Source organism: Cucumis melo, chromosome 2, assembly GCF_025177605.1.
Source record: "Cucumis melo cultivar AY chromosome 2, USDA_Cmelo_AY_1.0, whole genome shotgun sequence".
Lineage (NCBI taxonomy): Eukaryota > Viridiplantae > Streptophyta > Magnoliopsida > Cucurbitales > Cucurbitaceae > Cucumis > Cucumis melo.
Genome location: NC_066858.1, coordinates 12859136 through 12886082, shown reverse-complemented (window position 1 = coordinate 12886082; position 26947 = coordinate 12859136). Strand labels below are relative to the sequence as shown.

General features: G+C 33.4%; 1 protein-coding gene and 2 long non-coding RNA genes across 5 annotated transcripts; 1 reads left to right on the top strand and 2 right to left on the bottom strand.

Moving 5' to 3' along the window:
- Positions 1-4406: 4406 nt before the first annotated feature.
- LOC103487287 (SNF1-related protein kinase regulatory subunit gamma-1-like) lies at positions 4407-6942 on the bottom strand. Its single transcript, XM_008445560.3, has 6 exons — positions 6599-6942; positions 6312-6484; positions 5833-6003; positions 5476-5751; positions 5241-5401; positions 4407-5037 (listed from the first exon to the last, which is right to left on the bottom strand). The coding sequence occupies exons 1-6, from the start codon at positions 6768-6770 to the stop codon at positions 4740-4742; spliced, it is 1251 nt and encodes a 416-aa protein (XP_008443782.1). The 5' UTR covers positions 6771-6942; the 3' UTR covers positions 4407-4739.
- Positions 6943-9809: 2867 nt separating this feature from the next.
- LOC107990651 (uncharacterized) lies at positions 9810-26076 on the bottom strand. The gene is made up of 3 exons (XR_007819052.1): positions 25914-26076; positions 24653-24746; positions 9810-10128 (listed from the first exon to the last, which is right to left on the bottom strand). It is a non-coding gene; the product is annotated as an uncharacterized LOC107990651 (long non-coding RNA).
- Positions 13173-16733, top strand: LOC107992286 (uncharacterized). 3 transcript variants are annotated; one of them, XR_007819051.1, is made up of 7 exons: positions 13173-13619; positions 13699-13907; positions 14819-14989; positions 15078-15279; positions 15372-15474; positions 16132-16266; positions 16431-16733. It is a non-coding gene; the product is annotated as an uncharacterized LOC107992286 (long non-coding RNA). The 3 variants fall into 3 exon arrangements; XR_007819050.1 differs by having other exon boundaries at positions 13174-13365; positions 13444-13907; XR_007819049.1 differs by having other exon boundaries at positions 13183-13907.
- Positions 26077-26947: the final 871 nt, after the last annotated feature.

Below are 26947 nucleotides of genomic sequence, written 5' to 3'. Positions count from 1 at the left end.
TGTCACATCTAGAACATCTGTATATTTACATCTTTTCCTACTGATGATATTTGAATCATTTGGCATCGATTGATGTTCAATACCTTCTTTAGTGGAAGGATTTAGTTGTCAAAGTTTGGTCGTTGTCTCCATTCCTGTCTTTGACAATTGGATAGATTGGTTTAGCATAAGAAGCAAGGACACATTTAACAATGAACCATTTGGAGCATAGAGTCTGTATGTTGATGTTTCGAAGGACCATTGAAGTTATTGCATGTGAACAAGAGATTTGCAAGCGTTTGTACTCCATGCAAGTGCACATACGTGATGGAGGTCAACTTTTTCCCCTAAGTATCTAACTTCCACATTAATCGTGTACATGTCAACAAGAGAAGCTTTATATGTTCTAGACAACACTTCTGATTTCTTTATTAACGACATTGCGAAATTAGAAACAATTGTTGTGCAAGTCGTTGCTTGCGTCCATCGAATGTAGAACCAACCTTGTAGCATTCGTGGATGTGTTAAAAAAGCTTGGTTATTGGAAGTTTTCGTGCAACTTTTAATACTTTGTTTAGACATTCAACTATTTAGTAGTCATTTTATCATACTGACAATGAACTTGATATACCCGTGCCCATCATTGGAGTTCAATATCTTCGAGGCACACCATTACATCAGAATATCGATCAAGTTTAGCTCAATATATATATTTGAAACTCAGATATCCTATATGCCTTGGCAAAAAGATAAAAGTGTGGAATTATATCCGTGTTCTTGAACTTGTCTATTAGATTATTGTTTCGAATATGATATATAAATAGTGCATAGAATGATTCAAGGAAGGCTAGTGATATAGATTTTGCAATGGACAAAGACGATCAGATATAATAACCAAGTTTAGAATACTTCATATCGATGCCTTCAAATTGGTCATGAACCAAGACCAAGATGCATCATTCTTATTGTCTACAATGACAAACACAATCAGATGTATGTTGTTGTTCTCATCAATACAATTCGATATCAACGACATACCTTTGTACTTCTTGTGTAGATGTGTACCGTCAACAACGATATAGGGCGAATGCAATTCTCAAATCCCCATAGGCACAAACCCAATGCCATGAATAAATATTTAAAGTATTGATCGTCTTCAATCTCAACCTCAAATACCGTACCCAAATTTGCAAGCTTCAAGGCCTCTTCATATGATTTAGCAAGAGCATATGACCCTTCTAATGACCCTCGTGCAAACACTAGGGCATATTCTCTTTACACGTTAGGCTTTTTCATAAGTTATGTTTGCACCATAATCTTGTTGAATATTTTCAATTATATATCGTGGGCGGTATGTACGACCCACTTGTTCATATTTGGACTTTGTTAGATGACCAATAACCGAACATTTGACTTGACGTTGATTTTCCAATCTAATTTCAAGAATGTATGTATGCTCACTTAGATACTTCTTAACCTTAAATGAATCAATTCCATCCATTCAGTGGCACAAACTTGCCATTTGCATTTCTCGATCACACATCTTACAATCAGTATTCTTTTCATTGACTTCTTTACACGGTAATCGAAGTTCTCTCTTATAGCAAGTATTGATTACTTAACAGATATCATCATCATCATCATTCAAACAATTCTGAGGGATTGTGGTGACGTACAATTGAGACATAAAAGGAATACCATGTGATGAAATGGTTGGAATCATCCGATTGCACTGCTCATACATATAATTTGTATTAACCCTATCAATTTCTTTAGCTAATATTGATGTGTACAATGACATTCTGGATGCTTTGTTGTATTCTAAAAAAAATTGAGATCTTTATCATCAGTTATATGGGTTGGAGGGGTTGGAACATTTAGCTCGTAACAACACTTGATATGTATATCGAACATATATGCATATTGTTCGATATGAATTAATCTTTATATGAATTAATCTTTAGTCTTTTGTGTAGATAACTCACAAATTTGGAATAGGTAATATCATTCCTTACCTTCAATCCTTTTGTCTGACCCCCCACTTATTTTCTGAAGGACTAATCGCATTCTCCACCAAATTGTACAAATATTCGAAGCATGACCATTGATGTTATACAATCTTTGAATCCATCGAATGATTCAAACAAAAGTTAAAATCTAAGCGAGTCGATTAAATTATCCTGCACAATTGGCTATCATTGTATAAACGATCATTTGAACTTTGTTACATGGTCTATATAAAGATCACAATGATCATTTAGATTTTATTAAATGATTGTGTATAAAGATTACAATGATCATTTAAATGTTTATACACGATTGCGTAGGGTTGTATAAACGATACGTTTAGTTTTGGATGAAAAAAGAAATCAGTTGTCCTCTCACTTCTAGTTCGATCATTTGTTTTTGAAGACAGATCTGAGCAAATATGAAGGCGATGGACAAATCGAACTTTTACCTTTTGATATTTTGAGAGAGAATGATTGGAGAAGAATTCTTCAGTGAAGAGTACACAATTAGAATGAAATCCAATGTTTGAGAGAGAATTTTTTTCTCCGATTATTGATACAAAATCATTCAATGCTTATAGTAAAATGTTGGTCGAGAATAAATATTTTGGTAAAATGTTTGTGGAAGGTGCATTGAAGAAGTTGGTTGGAAACAGAGCAAATAAAAATAACATTAAGTTGAGTAGATCTGAATAGGGAAGACTAAAAATGTTAATTTACATGGCAAAGAGGTTATCTGTAATAATTTTTCTAGAAATAGGTAAGGGGTAGAAATGTTTTTAGTTTTTAGGTTAGTTTATGAAATTTTCCAAAAAAGAATGTAGCGCGGCCGAGGAGGAAGCGACCAAGAAAAAGAAAGACGTTGGACCAAATAGCCTAACTTTTCCACCTTGAGACTGAGGGAACTTGGGCCAAACAATTTTGCCTCCTTGCCCACAGAGGATGAGGCAAGTGGCTAATTTGTTAAGCCAAAATGACCCAACGTGTCTACCTTGGCTATGAAGGCTTAGAAAAGTGGCTTTATTGGGCCAAATGGCCCAATTCGCCCTTTCGAACTTGAGGTTGAGGCTAGCCTATTTCCATCTCTAAAGCCCCATCTCTTGTGAGCCATGATCCAAGATTCCTTGGACGACCCAAATTTTCATTCCCTAATTTCTTTTAAATTTGGAATCCTAGGTGAGGCATCACTCAAAGTAAGTACTTCTTTCTTGGTCTAGCTAGCTTACTCTAACCCTTTATCGAAATATTGATTTAAGCAACAGAGTTTCTATGGCAGGCACCATACCTGTGCTTATTCTTCTTTATCTTGTATGTTATCTTTCTTTCCCAAACTACAATTCTACCATTGTTGTCACGTAGAAGTCATGTGCATTTTCCTTAGGCTAAAATCTAGCATCAATAGTTGTCATCTCCTGTGGAAACAAGGGAGTTTACGACCTTACCAAATTCTTAAATTCTATTAGGTACTTAGTACGAGATATACAAATACAGTCATTATAATTATGATGACAAAAGGACAAACCCTAAAATAAGGGAACATTCAATGGATGGTTACTTTAAGTTTACCTTCAAAGGAAAAGGTGGAGACCTTTGAAACACACCTAAATCGTATGTTATTTGTCTCTACTTATTGGGTTTAATTAATGTGTTTCCCAGTGGTTACCAAAGAATTGTGATGAAAACAAACATTGAACGTTAAAAGAACCAAAATGCATGAATTAAATCCCGATAGAAAATGAAGAAAAATCAAGGAAAACCCTAAAACAAGCTAAGGCAGTGTTGTGACGCTAGGTCGCTTCAAATTTGAGGGTAACAAAAATTGAAAATTATTAGAGTTCTCTTTCATTGAATGTCGTTGCGTTGTGTCGTAGTGCAACACTGCACTTTGACAATGTTAGGGTAAAATCAAGGAGAACGTCATGACATTGATGTTTCCAAAAATAAAAAGTGTCAAATTTAGTTGGTATGTTCTTGGTGACCAAGTTTCAATCCTCTATATACTTGGAAGCTCTTAAGCACTAAATTCACAAATCTTAGCATAAAATTCAAATCTAAAATAGCAAAATTCAACTCTAAGAAATGAGACGACAGTGTGAAGAATTACTTTGGAAGTAGTGTGAAAAACCTTGTTTTTAATTTATTTTCTTATAAACTCTTACTTAGTAGACGTTTTACGTCATCATTTTTCTTAAAATCAATCTCTATTAGGTAACATTTTAAATTTGCATCATTGCCTATGTAATTAGCTTGCTTTTTTCTTTTGGATTGTGACTAGAATGACTAGCCTTGGTTTCAAATAACTTTTAAATGTAAATTCCGAATGTTTTCTCTTATTCATTAAGTTTTTACGATGTAGTTGAAACGTTGTGATTTGAATTATTTTATTAAAGAGTGTATAGAGGTATACTTGATGATCGATTAAAAGGAAATTAGGGGTGTTTATAGAATTTTCTTGTACACGTGGTCTATTCAAGAAACTTCCAACGAAATTTTTTAATAGATTTAGAAGGAAAGCATTTGCTATCAACTTCTTTAGAAAAATGTTTGTAGAGTTTGACAATCAATTTCATAGTTTAATTGGAATCTATTGTTGTCATATCACGTCCTAATTATTTTGCAAGGTGTGAACCATAGAAAAACAAGTACAGAGAACATACGGAACACAAAACTAAATTTGGAGAGCCAAAATGCTAATCCTAAGTAATTGACCGCAACATCATGTTGATGCTTGGGTTGGGTAGCATTTCACTCTCAAACTCGACAATCCTGAGGCACCGGCAGAACACCATCGAAGAAATCGCCAAAATAACCGCGAGGTTCATGGACTAACCTCGAGATGATATCTCTAAGGGTGATAACTCCTTCCAGATTGCCATCATTGTCTACCACATACACACGGTGGATCTTCTTCGAATCGAGCATCAAAATCAGATCCTTTACCGTGTTGTCCTTCTTGCACGTAACCATGTTGCTCGACATTGTAGAGAACTCTTCATGCTTCTCTAAATAGTTTCTAACCGCAGTCAGAAAGTTTTTTGCCGTTATGGATCTGTCAGAAGCAAACGATGGTTCGTGTTATTTGATGATAAACATAGATCACTTTGGTGCCTTAAAAATCGTGACCACAACTATGTCGACTAAAATTTTACAATTCGAAGCCATAAATGTTTCATTTTATTTAACCAAAAATGGAGAAGTACTTCACGTGCCAATCAACAGAGACCAAAAAGGACAAAATTATTGATCACAAACCTGTAATCATGGTAGATTTCTGGTGCAGTGAGCAAGAAATGAATATCTTTTAAACTAATGTGTCCCACTGCCCTACCACTTTTTTGAATAACAGGTACACCTCCTACCCTTTTCTTCCTCATAAGTTTGAATGCTTGTAGAACGGGCTCCTCCTCGTGCACCTGCGATAAAAGCAGCACGACATTGAGTAAAGATAAACAACAAATAATAGATAATGACTATCCGAAAAATATACCTTGACAATAGAAGCTGGTGACATCATTGGAAGACCGAGGTCGGAGAGCGTCTTTGTTCCCCATCTTTCAAACCATTGAAGGCCTGCACATTCTGCTAACATGTGAATCACAGATGATTGTGTTATGATATTCTCAATCTTTCCTTCCCCTAAGTCCACCACTGGTATGCTCTTCATTTTGTACTTTGATAAAAGTAGGAGCATGGTCAAAAAGGAATTTGACGTCTGCAATGCAAGAAATGGTGCCCAACGGAATGATCCCGAGATATCTCGCACCTGCACATATAGAAGATTTTGATGAACTACATATAGCAAAGCCACATTCATCAGCTACAATGCAAACAAAGGAGATCAAACCTGTGTGTTCTTGTACAACTCAGAGGAAGTTAAGGATTCGAAAAAGCTTCCCGAGGTCGCTGCAGCGGATTCTGGGCCTAGTACCTCCTGTTCTAAAGGAGATATCACCCCATTTGCTGCAGCAGCCACAGCACTTCCATCACTCGGACTTCTCGGGGATGGAGGTTCCGACTGCAAAATAAATCACCAGTTTAAGATCTCTTATACGTATATGGTGGTTGAATGAAAAACAGGAACCAAGAATCTATTTTCCCCATATATATCATGAAAATGGATTGATAATTAATCCCTGCCCAATAGTGTGGTTCAAAAGAGAACGAAGAGAGAAATGGTGTAATTCCAAAAGACAATGTTAATTAACATGAAGAATCAAATTCAAAAGATATATATAATTAAAAAGAAGCAATGTAATTAATTTCATTGATAAGACTTGTGATATTAATTATGGTTAAAGAAGAAAAAGAAAGGAAAATGGAAACCTGTTGAAGGATCCAAACAACAATTCCAGCAAACTCAACAATACCAATGTATCTATCAATCCAACTTGCATGATCAGGTGCATCAACGTCCACCACAGGTGCACTCAGGATCTTATGCTCAGCCAATATTTGAACCGCTTCACCTAAACTGCAGTCCGATTTTATCTCAACTCCTAAATAAATAGAAAAGAAAAACACACACGTGCGCACACACAAATTAAAACATATAATCCTTTATTCCATAATTATATCATATAACATGTACATCTCCAAATGAGATGAAATACCTTGATGAAGAGGGGCAGGTGGAAAAGCAGAAACAGGTATGCTTTCAAAGCAAGCATTAAGCTTTTCAGTTGGACTGAGCTGTGGTTCTTGAATATCCCATAAATCTTCCACTTGCATTCCCAATTTCGCCTCTGGGCTTCTTGGACTCTCTTCTCTTCTTTCCATCACCATTTTTCTTTTCCCTTCTAACAAAATTTTGCATGCAATAACTGTACCGAATCGGACCAATAATGAATTAATTAAATACACGTGGAAGATTTAATTAGGTGAGGAGAATGCAAATGGTCAACGTAGATCTGCGTTTTTTACGTACAACACAACAATAAACCCAATTTCCCTATCACATTTGTCCGATTGCTAATAAACGAAAACCACCTTTCTTATTTCTTCTCGTCCTATGTTTACGGCCGGAAACACCACGTCCCACTCTATTTACCATTTTATTTATATATTCTTTTAAATACCAACCATACATTTAAACTAATTTTCTTCATTCCTTCTTCTTCTTCTTTTTTATCCCTCATCTTTTATTTATATATTTTTTTTCATTTTCTCTCTCCGTGGTCATTTAAAAGAAATGAAATAAATATCTTCAATATACTGAGTTTGAATATATTGAGTTTGAACAAACGAGATTTTGCATTGAACAATAATCTATGGACTTACGTCTCGTTTGGGTTGTCGTAGCTTTTTAGATATTGATGATTAACTTTGCTTTTTGAAAAGTTTAGTTCCAAAATAAAGTTAATTAGTGTTTTGTTAAATTTTAATTTGAAATTAGAAAAACTAGTTATGGTGTTAGATAAACTAGTGCATTAAATTGGTCTAATTTAATTATATGAAGTAAAGTAAATTTATTGTTTTAATTATTTTTACAATGACAATTAATATATAATTTATAATAATCTATAGTTCTTAACATTTTACATGATTTGAAATTTTAACTAATTTTGTTTAATGTAAGTTATTTGATAAAACTTTAAGAAAAATAGTTTGTTGACAATTTCAATTGACAAAAAATTGAAAATATATGCGAAAAGTGTAGCAATATGAACATTATTTTAATACATTTATTTAAGGATCATTTGCTCATGTAGCAAAAACTTTTAGTAAAAATAAATTCACAGACCATGGTTTATGATTTTGCAAGAATGACAAAATCCTTAAGCTCAACCCAGTTAATTAAAATGTCCAAATTACCAAAATGGCTCTCACAGTTAAAAATGTTTGATTATATTTCTTACTATGCAATTGTCATCTGATTATCATTATATTTACCAATGGTACACATTTCTATCAGTTATTATCTGATTTCTATTAAATTGATAATGATAGTAATTGAAATTTGATTGTTATTTGATATTGATCGTAATATATTGTGTTAATGATACTCATTTTTCTATATCTAATTACTGTATAATAGTATTGGTTGCCAATAATACTGATTTTTATCTAAAACTAATTGTTAATGTTATCTAATGTTATCTTATTGTTGTTTTATTAATATCTAAAATGAGTTGTCAATTATACTGGTTGTTATCTTATTGTTGTCAAATTGCTGTTTGATATATCGATTGTTATTTGATGATAATGTATGTTGATTTGTTATCTAAGTTTTATTTGATTACTATTTGATATTGGTTTTTACATGGCTGCCAATAATACTAAGGGTGTGTTTGGGGGTTGATTTATTGAAGGGTAAGTGTTAGTTTTATCATAACTCTTGTTTGGAGGAAGAGTTTAGAAAGATAGTTTTATGATAAGAGGTGTTTGGGGGAAGAGTTATGATAGTGTTATGAATAAGATGTGTTTGGAGGAAGAGTTATGTGGAAAGGGCTATAGGGATTTTATGATAAGATGTGTTTGGGAGAAAGGTTAGGTGGATAATTTTATGAGAAATTTATGATAAGATGCGTTTGGGGGGAAGGGTTAGGTGGATAGGTTTACGTGAAATTTATGATAAAATTTATTTGGGGAAAATGTCGTATGGGTTGGGTTAATAATTTTTTTTATGTAGTATAATATTTTTTAATTGAGATTGTAAATATGATTAAAAAAACTTCTTATTGCATACTTTTTTACGAAAGTGTCGAACCCGTCTTATTGCAATAATTTATTGTATGTGTAATGTTATTAAATTAGTAAAGACAGTTGTCCAATTTGGAATTAATTTCTGAACATATTGTGAAAATTTTATTAAAATTCATTTTTTTAGAAAGACAAATTAATTATTTCTTATTTGTAATTGACGGTAGCAATGTCCCCTTATTTTGAACATATATAATTACCTGGTAAACGCCTAGGTGATTTTTATTATTTTTTGAATTTTAAATAAACATTATGAACGGAAAAAAATAGTTGTCTACAATAGCAAAGCATAAACAATCAAAATATCATACAGAAAAAAAAGTAAGCAAATAAGAAGCAACCCAGGTCAGTACAAAAACATAAACAATCTCGTCATGTCTCGTAGGAGGACTCTACAAAATTTCTCCCTCTCATCTTCAGACAGTACAAAACCTCGAAGGTCGTCCATACGAGACAGAAGATGCCTTTGCAATAACGCCCTATCCAAACTCGTTAGTTCCAGCATATCACGCAATATGCGGAAGAATTTCGTGTGCACATGGTTGTCATTGGCAAGGGTGCGTGCATGCCACTCCGCAATCATCCTAAGTTTCTCTTTTGTTTGTTTGAGTGCCAGATGTATGCCTTCAACATCCACCTCTCGCTGACTTCCTCTCTTCCTCTTGGATCCACTCGATTCGGTCCTACCCTCTGAAGCAAGAGAATGTCGTGATGCACGTACATCGTCCTGCGACATGTCAATCCCCTACCTGTACACGGACGGGAACTCCTCGTTTCCATTCGTAATTTTTCTTTATATTATTAATGTTATATTAAGAGAGCTAACAAGCTTTAGAGAAATTAAAAGGTCTCCATGTAACATTAGGGTTGTTAAAGAGCTTCTTTTGCAAAAGTTCTTCGGTGATACTCTTGGGAAGTAAGAAAGGTAGCGGATGAATGTGAGTGGATCATATTATCTTTTCCTTTTTTTTCTTCTTCTTTTGTTTAGTACATAACCAACAATAATTTCATAATATAGAAATTAAGGGCAAAAAACAAAACTTTGTGACTTTATTTGTTTTGACTATAGACACAAATAATATAATGCAGTCGAAATTTAATAAACCAATTTGACAGTTAATGTGATGGGTACTTCCTTTCTTATTATTGATATTTATTAACCAAAACATAATTTATGGAAGAGCAACGTCATGCACTTGAAATATTGAAATATAATGAAGGTGAAAGAAAGGTTGCATAGATGTGAAATATATTCAACAATAACAATGGCATATATGGTTATTTGGCTTGCAGAATCCTCCTTTTACACAGCCAGAAGAGCATAAACTCCAACACTTTCCATCGTCACCACTATTATCATGTCTGTCGTCTATTCCAGGTATGCAACTCCCCAGTTCAGGATGTTCATTGCAACACAGCTGAGCTCTTGTTATCGAACTTCCTACAATTCCATCAATTAATTAAGTGCTGCTAATAAGATGAATATTAATATAGTCACTTTATTTTAGAAATTATTACAAAAATGAGATCTTGTTTTAAATATAACAAATAATCCTTTTGTCGTTTCAAAATTCACTTCAAAATATTAAAATACTTTGGATCATTCAAAATCCATTTTAATATGGGCAATTTTTTTAAAATAGTAAAATAAACTAAAATATTTGCAATATATAGCAAAATTGTGGATTCTATCAACGACAGACATTGATAGATCTATTACTATCTATCAATATGAATGATAGAAACATTTGAGATAGTCTATCATTGACAAAATTTTAAATTTTGTTAAATATTTTAAATATTTTGTTAAATTTGTCATTTTTTACGATTTCCTTTTTAATATCATAAAAATGTGTTTGAAAGTCTAAAATTAAACATTAAATTCAGTTTGAGTGAATAAATTAAATTTGTTGTTTAAAGCAGTTGTAAACATAAAATAAATTAAAAGTATCTACTTTCCAAGAAAGCACTTAATTAGGTTTTCATCCACCTATATCATTTTCACACAAAAGTCAGTTTAGAAAAAAAGAAAAAAGTCAGAGATATGACCTGAATACAAGACGAGAAAGATAATTAGAATGCAAGAAATAAATCCAACTTTAGCCATTTACTTCTATTGTAATGTAGAAAGGATATTGGAATGCAATGGAGTTTAGTAATAGCAAGTAATCTATTTTTATAGTGAAGCCTTGTGAAGTTATAATTTATTTATTTATTTTCATATATGGAAAGGGTTACTCATCATATTTAAGACAACACAATTCTTTTAAAATCTAGCAACCTTCTCATGCTTCCATTTTTGGTTTTGTCTCCATTCAAATTTTAATTGGAAATGTTGTCAATAACAATAAAAAATAATGTTACAAACCTTTTTTTTCTTTTCTCATTATTTGGGGTAAATGATTACAAGTTTAGCATCTAAATCTTAATTCACTTATTATGAAGAATCGTTTTTAGTTTAAAAGGATGAACAGAGTTTATTACATAAAATACTATGTACAACTTTTTATCCTTTTCTTTTTGTTTATATTTCAACCTTTTACGCCTAAAATTTAAAATTGAAAACATTTAAAATATAGAGTAAAATGCATTTTTAGTGTCTGAAATTTGAAGTTGATGTCTATTTAATCCTTGAAGTTTTAAAATAAATAATTTAGTCATCGAGATTTGATAAATTGTTCTAAATGTTCCCTAAAATTGCATAGACTGTTGGTTGTCTAACGGTGTGGATACTTAACAATGAGTTGTAAACTTTTATTAATTTAATATTATAAAATTTTTAATTATGTGAAATTTCTTTTGTTTCCATCTCCTCCAACATCTTCTTCAACCTTCTGCCAATGCTCTCAATAAATCTTCTTCTCAAAACCGTTGGCTTTTCTTTAATGCAAGTTTATCAACGCCAATTTCTATTGTTACTCAAAGTTATGGTTATAATGGTAATTTGGAAATTATGGAAATTTGGGGATTTGATGATGAAATAGTGGAAGAGAGAGTAAATAGAAAGGAGGGGTTAGGTTTGGAAGAAATTGCAACACGTGAAGAAGCGGATAATTTATTTAAATATATTATGATAATAATGTTATTCTAAAACAATTTACTAAAATACTTCTTTTTTTTTTTTCCTTTTTTTAATCCTTCCAGTAGAGCGAGTTCCTAAAACTTGCCCAATTTAATTTTTTTTTTAAAAATAAGAAAACACAAAGGGGTTGTTTGGTGTCCAGGTTCAGAATCAAATGCTTGGGAATTAAATGCCTGTGGACTTATCTGATGGGCTTTTGATGTCTTGGAATTAGAAATGATTGTGTTTGGAGTGCAGGATTTGAAAATCTGGGTGTGTGCTGGATTTGTAAATTAAATCTTGTTTTCGTTTGGATGTTGGTTTTACATTCCTGGGTTTAACTTGCTTAGTTTTTTTTTTTGCGAATTATACATCCTAAAATTTATCATGTATCAATTATTAAATTGAAATATTTTTTATTTTAAATTATATACCTTTAATTCAATTTCTTTACTCTACTGATTTTTCATGACAATAATATGAAAACGAGAAATTTTAACATTCAATAATAATAATTTTGATCTAAATTGCACTAACATGATTGCTCTAATTAGGAATATTACAATCCATCTACAAAATATACCAAGTCATTTAATTTGATGGGGTTTACAAAAGTTATAGTTAAGCAAGGGGTCTAGTTTGTTTCAAAAGTAAGCAACCAAAGGCTCAAACAAAAGTGAAAGTTAAGTAAATTAGTTACTTTAGTTATGGTTATGGTTGTCTTTCTAAGATACACATGCATTTTCTATACTTCCATTCTGCTGGGTAGTCAAGGAATGCGTGCAACATCGTGGGATCAGGTATTAGAGACTCGGCTACAATTAAACAATCATCCACGTCCATTCCAGGAATAGTCTGTAATTTAGCATATAATCGTTTGTGTAGGGATGATTCTATTTCCATTTTTTCTCTCTGCCATGCAGCAATCTTTCCAATTTCCTTGGAAGTTTCTCGCATACTTGCACGAAATGTGTCCATGAGGTCCCCTGAATATGACCGTCTTTTCTTACTTGACCTAGATGATCCCGCATCATGTGCCATACTTGTTGGAGTGGATGACATGTCCTCCCCTTAAGGTGGCTCGAGTCCATGTGGATTTGGAATATCAAAGTCTTCAAGATTAATGTCCATGTCATCTTCCTCAGTATCTCTTGCAGTTTGTGAGTGCATTTCAATAGGTGTCTTACATCTACCACTAGAAGAAATCTAGTCTTTAATGTCGGGTGAAAAAAATGAAAAATGGGCTTTAATGTCGTTTTTCAAAAGGCGGATGTTTAATGTCGGTTTTAAACCGACATTAAAGATAGAGCTTTAATGTCGGTTTAAAACCGACATTAAACACCCTGCTTTTTTAGAACTGACATTAAAGCCCATTTTTATTTTATTTTTATTTTTATTTTTTAATTTTGTAAAAATTCAACTTTCTCTCTCTTACTTTACTCTTTTCTCAAACCCTCCCCACACTATTTTTCATCTTTCTCAAATTTCTTTCACCCTTCTCAATCTCGATCACTTTCTTCCCTCTCTTCTTCGATAGCTGCTCAATCTCATCACTTTCCGACCGGCTCTACCACTTACTTGAACTACTTGACCACCGCAACCACCGGCACAGCCCATGTCGAACTTCCGTCTTCACTATCGCTTCTTTTCAGTTACTCTTTATCTTCTTCTCCTTTCATTTTCTCTCTCTTTCAGCCATTCGCAGGACGTTGATGATGAATCCGATCAAGATTCTCTGGTCTCTCGCTTTCAATGCTACCTCAGAATCTAAACCGCACATCCAGATCCCGATTACGCCTCCGCCGTCGCCTTCCTCAGATCTCAAGCACAAGAAATCGGTCTCCATACGCAGGCACTCGAGTTTGGTCCAGGTAAGCCTCTTCTTCTTGTGACTTGGTATGGGTCATACGCAGGCACAGAAGTCGCCTCCGCTAATCCTCCATCTCCCAGACCTGTAGCAGCCAACCGCGCGCAGCCATCTGAGCCGATTGTTGTGACGAAGGTGGATACTGAAATACAGCTGGTGCGGAAGGTGGAAGAGGTTAGCGATAGTGATGGCGATGGCGATGTAGAGAGTGCCGATGGCAGTAAGGTTGGGCGAGGACGGAAGTTGATGGAGAGAGTATGATTTTGGTTATGGCGGTATATTATGCATTGAGGTTAGAAAGTATCAACCCCTTTTGGTTAATCAGAATTTTCTACCGTGTTCCTTGTAAATTCTTTATGGTTCATTATTTTTTCCACTCAGCTATTACTGTTTAGAAGTTTCAACTTACCCCCTTATATTTTTACTGTTTTCAGTTTAGTCCCTTACTTTTGAAGACTGTTAGAACTAGCTGAGATAACCCTACAACCCATTGTACTTGGTACTAAATGGGCAAAAATTTTGAGGAGGAATAATCTCATCTAAGAAAGGAATTTTCCCCCTCCAAATTTACAAGAAATCGGTCTAAGTTTTGAGTTTTCTCTCTTAGATACCTTTAAATTTTCACAAATTTAATGACTATTTACCACTTGAATATAATTCAATTGGTTAAAGTATAAAAAGGTTAAAGTCATCAAATAAAAGTTTGTTGTCAATTAATTTTAACATTGACTAACGTGAGAGAAAATGTTAAATGAAAAAATATTCAAAAGCCAAACTTTTTAAAACTGAACACTATTCTGAATAAAAATTGAAAATTCCAATTTGGGTCTTGTGTGCAAAAACTCTCCAATGGAGTGGGACTGATTCTGTTTTGTTTTGTGTAACTATTAACTAATTGATTTGGAAAATTGTTGTAAGATCTGACTACTCTATAATCTTCCTTCATAGATTGTTGTACATAGGCCATCATTTATTTATTCATTTCTTTGTTCTCTTGTTTACCAATTTTAGGGTAATTGTGATTGGTACCAACTTGTAAAAAAAATTGCAAATTTAACAAGTTTATATTTAGTTGATAGATATTGCTATATTTATAATTTTTTTTATAATATTGATTCTTAATTTTTAAGAGTTTGAATTATTGCTATATTTATTAGTGGATTCTTCCTATATTTTCTATTTACTAACTTATGTTCTACTTAGGTGGTCTGTACATCCATGAAAAGTAAGGAACTATCATTATTTTATGTTGTTCCATTGTTAGCCGAGCACATCTATGGAGGAACTCTGTTAGCCATGTGTACCAATGATTTTATATGTTTCTATGATTGGGCAGAGGGCAGACTGATCCGCCGTATTGATGTAAATGTGAAGGTTGGTACATTTTGCATTTGTTAGCTGGTTTTCCATTTCTTTTACAATATGGTTCTAATTCCTTTTATGATTAATTGACTATTTCCAGAACCTTTATTGGGCTGATAGTGGTGATTTGGTGGCAATAGCCAGTGATACATCATTTTATATCCTGAAGTACAATGTAAGAATACTTGTTAAATAACATCATAATTTCAGGTAACCACAATGTTCCATTTGGATCGACCCATGTATTTGCTTGGATATCTTGCCAGCCAAAGTCGGGTCTATTTGATAGACAAAGAGTTCAAGTATGGAAACTGTAGTCCTTTTCGTAGAGTCATGGAATCTTGATTCGATATGAGCTGTGTTCAGAAGTTTGATGGTATTTATTGTGATGCAGTGTCGTTGGATACACATTGAAGTGTTAAGACCCTTGTAATGCGTGGGGACTATGAAAGAGCCAACGAAATCTTACCTTCAATTCCCAAGGAGCATCGTAACAGGTAATAGTCCAAAGAGTTTAAAGTTTTTCATTGAAGTGTTGAGAATATTTTGCTGTTCAATAATATTTTCTTTCTAGCCTAGCTTGTACATGATAAGCTAGGATTGTTTGGATATGAAGGTACTGCCCCATTATTTGTTTCCATGGTTGTGGATGGTTCCTGCAAGTTCTGATGCAGTCTGAGATTCATTTGTGTTGTTTGTTTCCTTTTCCCTTTCTGTGTTTTGTTTCTTCAGTTTCCCCCTTGAATGTTTAATTCAACACCCAACATTTGACAATATTTCAAATGGAAAATCTTATAGTATTTAACCATATGGAAATTTATGGGATATCTGTACCTGAAATATTTTGAATCGATGGGCCCTCATACCCTAGGTTGTCTCTTAAAAGAACTTATTTTATTTTTTCTTTTTTGTTTCGTTTTTTTTTTGCTTCTTGGGTATTTACTATCTCCTTACGTGCTAAAATATTCTGAATATCCAAGGGCTCTTGTTGTCATACTCAAACTTTTTGCTTCTTGGGGATTTCTCTATCTTTTGCGTGGTATGTATATTCCAAAGTCTTGGAGTGGGAGTTTGTTCTTGGTTGTGCCCGATGGATTTCAACTTTTCTTTCTAGTAAAGTTTGGTGTATGATAATTGATCCTGTTCTTTGCTAGTGTGGCCCGTTTCTTGGAAGCACGAGGTATGATAGAGGAAGCTCTGGAAGTAGCTACTGATCCAGAGGAGTATCCTAATTTGTTTAATGATTGGCAAGTTGCACTTTCTGTTGAATCTAGAGCTGCACAAGACAGGTAAAAGTTTGTTTTCTTCTGTTTAGGGTTGCATTTGTTTTTCACATCATTATGTGCACCTGCCAACGGAAGTGCACAAATGCATGTGCAAAACAAAACAACAAATTTATAATTCATTCGAAGTTTTGGATTACAAGGTTTTTCTGTTTTGATGTCTTTTACAGGGAGTTATCACTAAAAAAATGACTGCAATAGAAGAAATGGTTGCAAGTGAGTAAAATTAGCCAGACCCTCATCTTTGTGACAAGATCTTGAAGTTAGTCATTTGTGAAGCGTTCTAGTTTGCTATTAGTTGCAGTTTTAGTTATTGCTCTCTCAATATATTCTTTTTCTTTTTTTTTTTCAAAGGATGATCGGTGTAATAATTAAGCTTCATAATTTCTGTGTTTGGATCCAAGTTGTATATAAATGTACACATTATTAAGATTTCATTTTGTATATGTACAAGTAAAAGATTTCATTTTTAACTATTTGGTGTCATACAAAATGGACAATAATGCAAGGATTTAATAAAAATAAATTTGAAAAAACGACATTAAAGACATCATTAATGTCGGTTTCAAAACGACATTAAAGACAACTTTAATGTCGGTTAAAAAAAGTTAAAGACATCTTTAATGTCGGTGGAAAAACGACATTAAAGATGAACCGACATTAAAGGCCTTCAATAACACCTTCAAAGATGTCGGTTTATAACCGACATTGAAAGCCTTTAATGTCGGTTCATAACCGACATTAAAGATGTCTTTAATGTCGGTTATAAACCGACATTAAAACCCAACCGACATTAAAGCCCTTTAATAACGCTCGCAAAGATGTCGGTCGCCAAGTGACATTAAAGGCCTTTAATGTCAAACATTAAAGGCCAGATTTCTTGTAGTGTACCACCAGTAGCCCTATCTCTACCAAACACAACTTCCAAGTCATGGAAGTAAGGAAATGGTTTATTTAGTAGGGCTTGAGCATTGGGGTGTCCTTACATGGAGTTAACATATGTAAGTATATTATATTTTACTTTTATAGAAAGTATGAATTATATTCATCTTCTTACCTTAACCTAATCATCGAACACGGATTTCTCTGCCTCGATGCACTTTCGTTTCTCATTCTAGCCAAACCCACTACAAGCTGGCCCCATCATCTCTGCTATGGCAGTGTACTGCTTCTTTAAAATTTTCTCTCGATTCTAGATTTAGAGTCACTTGTATGTTGCTTTCAGGAATTTTTTCTGTCATTAGTTTTGTACTTGTACCAAATATCCCAGTTTGAATGTTCCATTATCAGCCCTCCAGCCACATTCCTCTACTAGTTGTAGTAAGCACTCAACTAACGCCTCATCCTCAATGGTTGTCCATCGATGCTTAGTGGCTTTTGAATTTGTCGATGCCATATAAATTAGCACATGAATATTATAAAAGTCAATGGATACAAAATTTATAGATTGACATATAAACAACTTAGTTCTCATAATTTAGAGGAAACTCTATGTATTTCTGACTCCAATTACACAAAAAAAAAAAAAAAGTTCAAGTACAGATCATGTGATAAAACAACAAAATTATATAGAAAACTAAACTACATATATTAGTCATACATTATTCCAATCCTCAAACATTTCGTTTGCAAGATTATCCCTCCATTCAGTCCAGACATTAGTCGTTTCCACGAAGTTTATATTCTCAATGTTCATCTCGCTTGAATCACCTTCACCAAGATGTGGCTCCTCAAATGTTGCTTCTGAACCTATTCTCTATGTATCAAGTTATGTAAGAGGCAACATGTTGTTATTATTTTACATTGTATGTCAACGAGGTAATAGGATCTCCCTCATAGAATGGCCCACCGACCCTTCAATGATCTAAATGCTCTTTCAATAACATTTCTAGCAGAGGAATGCCTCATGTTAAGTAGCTCTTTCGGGCATTTTGGTGGGTTTCCTCCATGCCATTCAGTTAGATGGTAACGTTGACCTCAGTATGGAGTGAGGAGTCCTTTAACATTTGGATAACCAACATCACAGAAGTAGTAGTAACCTGCCCATGTTGCACCCATAATGAATTATTAGGGTACACCATATTAAATGAGCATATGATTTAACACCACTGTGTGGGGAGAAGAGAATGCATCATCTTACCCTTTAGGACTTTTAGACCAGTAGGTCGTGACACTGCATCTCTAAGTACTCTCGAATCGGATCTAGACCCTTTCCATCCAAGCATGACAAATATGAACTCACCATTTTGCGAACACACACCAAGTACATTTGTGGTAATGTCACCCTTTCTAGACCTATACCTTGGGCGATCACTCATACTTACATTCACTTTGGTGTGTGTCGTACCATCTAATGCACCTAGACAATTCTGTCAAATGGCAAAAGACATTTATTCGTCAATTCATAGAAGCACATATCCACTATAAAGTAGTGGCGGGCCGATTATATACCTGAAACCATGATCGCCACTTCTCGTGCGAACATGAATGGGTCACTGGATCAGGTTGCTTAAGAAGGATTTCATGGAGTCTAAGAACTGGGTTAAGAAGAACATTGAAGTGTCTTGACAATGTTTCACCAGACCTTGCAAAATGTCATCGAGCTACCTTATTCTTAACATCATGTGCTACAATATGCAAAAAAATCGCAACCATCTCTTCAACATCCACATATTGAGTGGCTTCTAATCCCCCTCTTATTCTTAACATAGTACACAAGATAGTAAAACATCTTCGATCCATCCGTGTACTCTCTCGACGAGCTATATCACTTTCATGAATTAGACGAAAAAAGTTAAGTTGCCTAATCTGGTGTCTTAGGTGTGGTGATTGGTTTTCTATTCTTCTATCTCCAAGTCTCATTATCATATTGAACATTAGCATCCATTGTTGTTGTGTTATGCAAATGATAGTAAGTATTGCAATCAACTCGTTTGGTTCTATGTCCATGCTATTTTAGTACTTTAATTAACGATAAGTTCCTGACAAAACAAACACAATTGAGTTCCTGGTACACGAGGTTCTTTTGTTTTTTTATTAATTATGTAAAAAAAATTGTGAGACTTACTTGATTTTAATTTAGCATTGCTTTTTAAAAATAATACAAGATTATCTTCTTTTACAATTTTTTTCTTCAAAACAAAAGTTTTAAAAAATTGTTTTTGTTTTTTTTAATTATGTAACTTTTTGTTCTATGTAATTTCGTTATGAAGTTTAAAAATTTTCTTGATTTAGTTTTAATTTTAGAAAAGACAATGGTGTCTTAATTGATTTTAATTTAGCATTGCTTTTTAAAAGTACCACATTATCTTTACAAATTTTTTTCTTAAAAACAAAATTTTTTAAAAATTATTTTTGCTTTTTAATTATGTAACTCATTATCTATATAATTTAGCTATGAAGTTTAAAAATTTTCTTGATTTAGTTTTGATTTTAAAAAGACAATGATGTCTTTTAAAAAAAATTGTGAGACTTACTTAATTTTAATTTAAAATTGCTTTAAAAAATACTAGATTATCTTCTTTTACGATTATTTTCTTAAAAACAAAAGTTTTAAGAAATTGTTTTCGTTTTCTCAATTTATGTAACTCAATTTAGTTATAAAGTAAAACAAGTTTTTTTTTATTTAGTTTTGATTTTAGAAAAGACAATGATATCTTTAAAAAAGAAAAAAAAAAACTTGCTTTGTAGATTATCTTTTTTAATAATTTACAAAAAAAAGTTTTAACATATTGCTTTGTTACAAATTTACCAATGTTTTAGAAGTTAATAATAAGTTATTAATTTATCTTTCGTTTTAAAATCCAAAATAACAAAAATCATAGTAAGAATTTTGCTTTCTTCTTTAATCTTTTTTATGACATATCAGTTTTCTAAAATTAAATATTTAATTTTATATGAAATTTAAATTTTATAATTTAATTTTGTTTTATAAAATAGGTTAAAGCCAATCATTCTTAAAATTCAATTTTGTAACGCCCCAAAATTTCGAGGTAAATTTTTTTTTTCGTTTTGTGCAAAATTTTTTTCGGAAATTTAAAATTTTGGTGTAAATTCTCGATTTCCTTCGAAGAGGGTAGAAAAAGAAATTTCGGGATACGATTTTCCTTAAATTTAATAATTGGGTAAATTGATATAATAATAATATAATATTAATTATATTATTATTATTATTATTATTTATTATTATTATTTATTCTTATTATTGTAATTTAATGTTAATATTATTATTATTATTTAATATTAATAATAATAATATTATTTAATAGTAATATTATTATTATAAATTAATAACATAATTATTATCTAATATTAATTTTATTATTATTATTCAATATTATTATTATTTTATATTATTAATAATAATAATTATTATCATTATTTAATATTAATATTAATATTATTATTATTATTATTATTATTATTAAATATTATTATTATAATTATTATTTAATTTAATATATATATATATATATAAATAATTTCTTTTTTTTAAAAACCCTAAAGGCGCGACCCCCAGCCCAGCCGCCTCATCTTCTTCCTCTCCTTCATCGTCTTCGGCGTTTCACAAGCCGCCGCCGCGTCTCTCCATCTTTCTCTTCCGCACGCGTCTCCATCTTCCGCTCACGCCGCCGCCTCCATCCCCGTCTCCGACTTCATCTCCGTTTCCATCTCTGGGGTTGTCGCCCGTCGTCGTCTCCGTCTACGCAATTGAACGGCCATCGCGATGCCCCATTTCTGATATCCCTCTCGGCCTCACGTAACCGGACGCCGCCGTGCGTCCTTCATTCGACCGTATCCGCCGTTGAGCCGTCGCCCTCCGCCGCGTGGAAGTAGGGCTAGTCGTCGGACAAGCTGCGAATCATCCCGGTCGTCGAACGCCGAAATCCGTCGCTCGTGGTTGCTCCGGTTTCAATCTGACCCGACCCGAATTGCAAATCCAAGCCCACCCGAACCGGAGATCGAGCTGAGCTGCGCCACGAGCCGCGCCACAAGCCGCGCCACGAGTTGAGCCACGAGCCGAATTAAGCCGAAGACCGAGCCGAGCCGCAAGCCGAGTTGAGCCGAGCCGCGAGTTGAGTTGAGCCGAGCCGAGAGCCGAGTTGAGCCGAGCCGCGAGCCGAGTTGAGCCGAGTTGAGCCGAGCCGCGAGCCGAGTTGAGCCAAGCCGAGGCCAAGCCGAGCCGAGCCGAGTTGAGCCGAGTCAAGGCCAAGCCGAGCTGAGCCGAGTTGAGCCGAGCCGAGGCCAAGCCGAGCCGAGCCGAGGGTGAGCCGAGCCGAGGCCAAGCCGAGCAGAGCCGAGGGTGAGCCGAGCCGAGGCCAAGCCGAGCCGAGCCGAGGGTGAGCCGAGCCGAGCCGAGCCGAGCCGAGGGTGAGCTGAGCCGAGCCGAGCTCCCTGTTCATCGAGCCACCTAAGCCTTCCTTCCTCCACTCCGGGTCACGGTGAGTTTTCGGTAAGGATTGTTTTGATGATTTTCCATATGTTGCTATATCCGATTCGAGTTGGATATTGGAATAAGCTTTGGTCCTATCTTCCATCTCTTGAAGGTATTAAGGAGTTGACGTTTAAGTTCTCGGATTTCCGCGGCAGGCTTGGTTGGAGATAGCTTTCTTTTCTTTGGGTAAGTCAACGGGTGTCGCTTCGGACCTTTTAAAACGACTTCTACTAGAGTCATCAACTAAAACCTTTGTGTTTTCGTTTAGGTTGATCCGCTGAGCGTGGATTCGATCGAGGGGCATAACCGAGTATCAGGTAAGGGTTTTCCTACTACTGGACCTCGGATCGAGGCTGGAAACGTAGTAATCCACAGGGGATTATGCGTTAGTGACTGTACTGAATAACTGTGTGTGTGTTGACTGTTAAGCACTGTTATTATATTTTGTCTGATGTAAAGGTACTGTGACTACTAATTGTATATGGGGATTTTATGTTGATGGACCTGGAAGTTACGGTTCAGTATGTAGTAATCATTGGTCTGGAAGTTGATCATGGAATTTGGACGGGGAAGGACAGTGAGTCCGGTTTTGGTTGGTTAGTTGATTGGTTCTAGGGTTTTCCCTAATAGTGTGCGAATTGGTGACGCGTATAGCAACTGAGGGTGTAGTTGTTTAAACCTATACTATCTGACTGACAAAGCCTATGGCAGAACTGTAATATGAACGCCGTTGAGGTGTGACTGTTGTAGACGGTTTAGTATGGACTGAGGGGTAACGGTTATCTTCATCTATGGGGTAGTGTGCCTTACGGATATGTGCATCCTCCGGGAGCACTAGACTAGACTGATGTGTGCATCCTTCGGGAGCACTAGACTGATGTGTGCATCCTTCGGGAGCACTAGACTGATAGGTGCATCCTTCAAGAGCACTAGACTGATGTGTGCATCCTTCGGGAGCACTAGACTGATGTGTGCATCCTTCGGGAGCACTAGACTGATATGTGCATCCTTCGAGAGCACTAGACTGATATGTGCGTTCTACGGAACCACTAGACTGTTATGTAGGGTACCCCCGAATAGGAAGTTAACTGTTGTCCCCTAACGGGCCCAGTAGTGGGTCCCTTACTGGGTATGTTTATACTCACCCTTTTCTTTTCTTTAACTTTTCAGGTAAGGGCACAGCGAGGGGCAGACCGACGAGAGGCAGGAAGGATGCGTGAAGGCCATATGGACGCGTCTAGTTTCCTTATTGCTTCCGCTGATGTTTTTTTTTTTGTGTTAGAATATGTGGTTTTGTGATTTTGAGTTGATGACCTGAGTTTTTATTTGAAACTTTTGTGACTTTGATTTAAAATAGGGCCCGATACTGTTTTTTTGTAATATTTCTAACGTTTTAAGAAATCGTAACCGGTCCGTTATGAATTTTATGTTGTGTGGTCGAGTTTTGGTAGTGAGTAGTGACCTCAGCTTAGTCCAGAAAGTTGGGTCGTTACAAATTTTGTACAAATCTTTATATAACAATCCAATATCGCATCAACCATTTGTTTAGGTTAAGAAAAAGTTTAGTAATACTCATCCCATTTATTTTTATAAAACAATCAGAATTATTGTTATTTACAAACAGAGGTTTCAAGTGACTTTTTTGTTTATAAAAAAACATGTGTAACGCTCATGTTTTATCATAACAAGTGAACAATATAAATTAAATTAAAAAGGAAAAAAATAATATTACAAATTAAATTTCACAGTATTCTCAAAAGTTAAACTAAATAATTTGACAAATATAACACAATCATAATATACAAAACATGAATGTAGTAACAAAGAAATTAAAAAACACAAAAGTCCATATAAATGTAGGAAAGAAAAGAGCATATTACGTAATGGTGTGACTATGCAAGGCAAGGCTAAGTGGAACTAATATAATTGAGCTTACTTCTTGATAGTTGGAAAACAAAGAAAAATCCACATTAACAAAGTAAAATATACATACCCAAACAAAATATCAAAGAACAATGGAAAAAGAAGGAAAATAATAGTATAAAAAAAAGATAATAATATATATAAAACAAAGTCTATATAAAATAAATGTAAAAAAGATATGGGAGCATGTTATGACCTCAACCTCAAAGAAAGTAAATTTTAGAAACAAACCAAGGAGGTTGTGTGTTTAGAAATGAAGGAGTACTCTATTTAAAACAAATGGGTGTGTGAACTAATAAATTTTTCCTTTCAAATCACTCAACCACCATTGATAAATGAAAAAAAATAATAATTACTATGTATTATATACAAATAAAATAGAATTAAGATTTTCAAAAATTAAATGCCTCAACTACCAAAAGTTAACATTAATTTTTTTTAATACAAATACAACTACCCCATATATAAATAAAATAAGATTTATAAATTTAAATCTCTCTCAACTATTATCCACTATCAAATTAGTTTTGTCAAATTTAAATTTATCAACTACCAAATAAACAAATCAAGGTACCAAAATATTTTAAAACTCAAACACTAAGACTACACAAACTTATTTACAAACTTTGATTTAGAAAAGTAATCAAAATATCAAAACTTAATGTTTTAAAACAAACAAATAACCAAAATGTTCCACAATTGCAAATAAATAAAAAAATTAAAGTTTGATGTTTTAAAATAAATGGTTAATGAGCATCTAAGCTTCACATAACTAAAAATTCAGGATCAATATAATGTTAATGCAATGCACACATGAAATATAATGTTAATGCAATGCACACATGAAGAACCTAAGATCATTATTATTAGATTCGTAAGTAAAAAATGGGTAACTGAGGAGCATTGTTTTTGTGCCTTAACTAAAATTGTGATGTATTTTCAAAGAGTAGACACAAAAAAAGAAAAACATCACAAAATTAAGTTAGTCGTGAAAAAAAAATTCCAAAAGAGAAACTAAGTGCAGATATAACTTACACTTGTATTGATCACCTCCAAGCTCCAACTTCTCTTTCTTGAAGTAGATACCATCAAGGAACTTCTATATATCCTTGTTCTTGACATGATATTTCTACAAAATAAGGCAAAAAAGGATACGCCACTGCATGATTTGCAATATCATTTCCATCAAAAACTTTTTCAGATCTGGTGATAGAAAAAAAAATGAATTAAACAGAATAGTATCTCCAATTCTAATTGTCTCTATTCAGTAAAATTAAAAAAAAAACAAAATTGTATTTACAAAACAAGAAAAAGGGAAAAAAGACAGATAAAAAAAAGAACTTAGAAATGCATGAAAACACATGAAAAAAAACCTTACAACAAAGATAAAGACCTTACAAAAAAACCTTACAAAAAAAAAAAAAACAAATGCATGTAGAACACAAAAAAGAACCTTAGTAGAACATATAAGATTGAACAAACAACCCAAATGGAAAGAACAAAAAATAATTAGAACAAACAAAGGATTAAAAAATTACACAAAAAACGCACAGATCCGCCAATAAAACCTTATAACAAAGATAAAGACCTTATAACAAAGATAAAGATGAATGAAAAAACACACAAAAAAAGAACTTTAGCAGAGATTCAACAAAAAAAAAAAAAAGAACAAAGGATTGAACAAAAAAGAAAAAAAGAACAACAAAGATTCAACAAAAAAAAAATAGAACAAAGGATTCAACAAAAAAAACAAAAAGAACAGCAAAGATTCAACAAAAAAATGAAACAAATGATTAAACAAAGAAAAAGAACAGCAAAGATTCAACAAAAAAAATGGAACAAAGAATTCAACAAAAAAAAAATGGAACAGGAAAGATTCAACAAAAAAATGGAACAAATGATTCAACAAAAAAAAAATGGAACAACAAATCTTCAACAAAAAAATTGGAACAAATGATTGAACAAAAAAAAAAAAAACAACAAAGATTCAACAAAAAAAAAAAAAGGAACAAAGGATTGAATAAAAAAAGAACAGCAAAGATTCAACAAAAAAAATGGAACAAAGGATTCAACAAAAAAAAAATAAAACAATAAAGATTCAACAGAAAAAAAATGGAACAAAGGATTCAACAAAAAAAAAAAGATAGAACAACAAAGATTCAACAAAAAAAATGGAACAAAGGATTGAACAAAAAAAGAACAACAAAGATTCAACAAAAAGGAATGGAACAAAGGAAAAAAAATAGAACAAATAAAGTATTAAAAAGTTACAAAAAAAAAGTTGATTTCCTCTTACCTTACTTCTTTGTATGAGAAAAAGAAAAAGAGATAGAAGAGAAATTAGAGGAGATGAAGAGCGGAGGAGGCTAGGGTTTGATGCGCGAAGAAGAAGAGATGGGAGAGAGACGGTGAAAGATTGAGAAGAAATTAAGAGGAGAGAGGGTTTTATTTTATTTTGTAAAAATATTAAACCGCCCATTTACCCCCTTTCTTAATCCCATTGTTTTAGACCGTGGGCCAAACGATCCCAAAAGGGTGAAGAGATGGACTCGCCCTCTTCCAACTTTTTCTTTTCTTTTCTATCATTTAAAAAAACTTTTTAAATATTTTCTTTTCTATTATTCTCTTAATTATTTACTTTTGAAAAAAAATATAAAATCTAATTTTTAATCAGGGGTCTTTCAAAGAATATAAAAAAACGGCAAAATATTTACAATTTATAGAACAATTCCAAAAACGGAAAAAATCCAGAGGCCACCGTGTAAAATACCGAAAATGCCTCGTCAACCACGCCGTCAATAACGCACGCGTAATATATTTGCAATCGTTTAGATATTGCTACAATTTATACGTGATCGTTTAGATATGGTTCAATATATACGCCATCGTTTAGATATGGCTACAATTTATACGCGATCGTTTAGATATGACTACAAGGCAATCGTTTAGATATGATTATAATTTATACGCGATCGTTTAGATATGACTATAATTTATACGCGAACGTTTAGATATAGCTACAAGGCGATCGTTTAGATATGGTTATAACTTATACACGATCGTTTAGATATGGGTACAACGCGATCGTTTAGATATGGCTACAATTTATCTTTTTAATTCCATCCTTTAATTTTGTTACACGATCGTTTAGATTTTGGGACCCAAATCTAAATGATTTTTTTTTTAATTCTTTTGTACACGATCGTTTAGATTTCTTTACACAATTATTTACTTTTTTTACACGATCGTTTACATTTGGCTACTCCAATCCAAATGATTTTTTTTCAAGATTTTTTATACACGATCGTTTACTTTTTTAAATGATCGTTT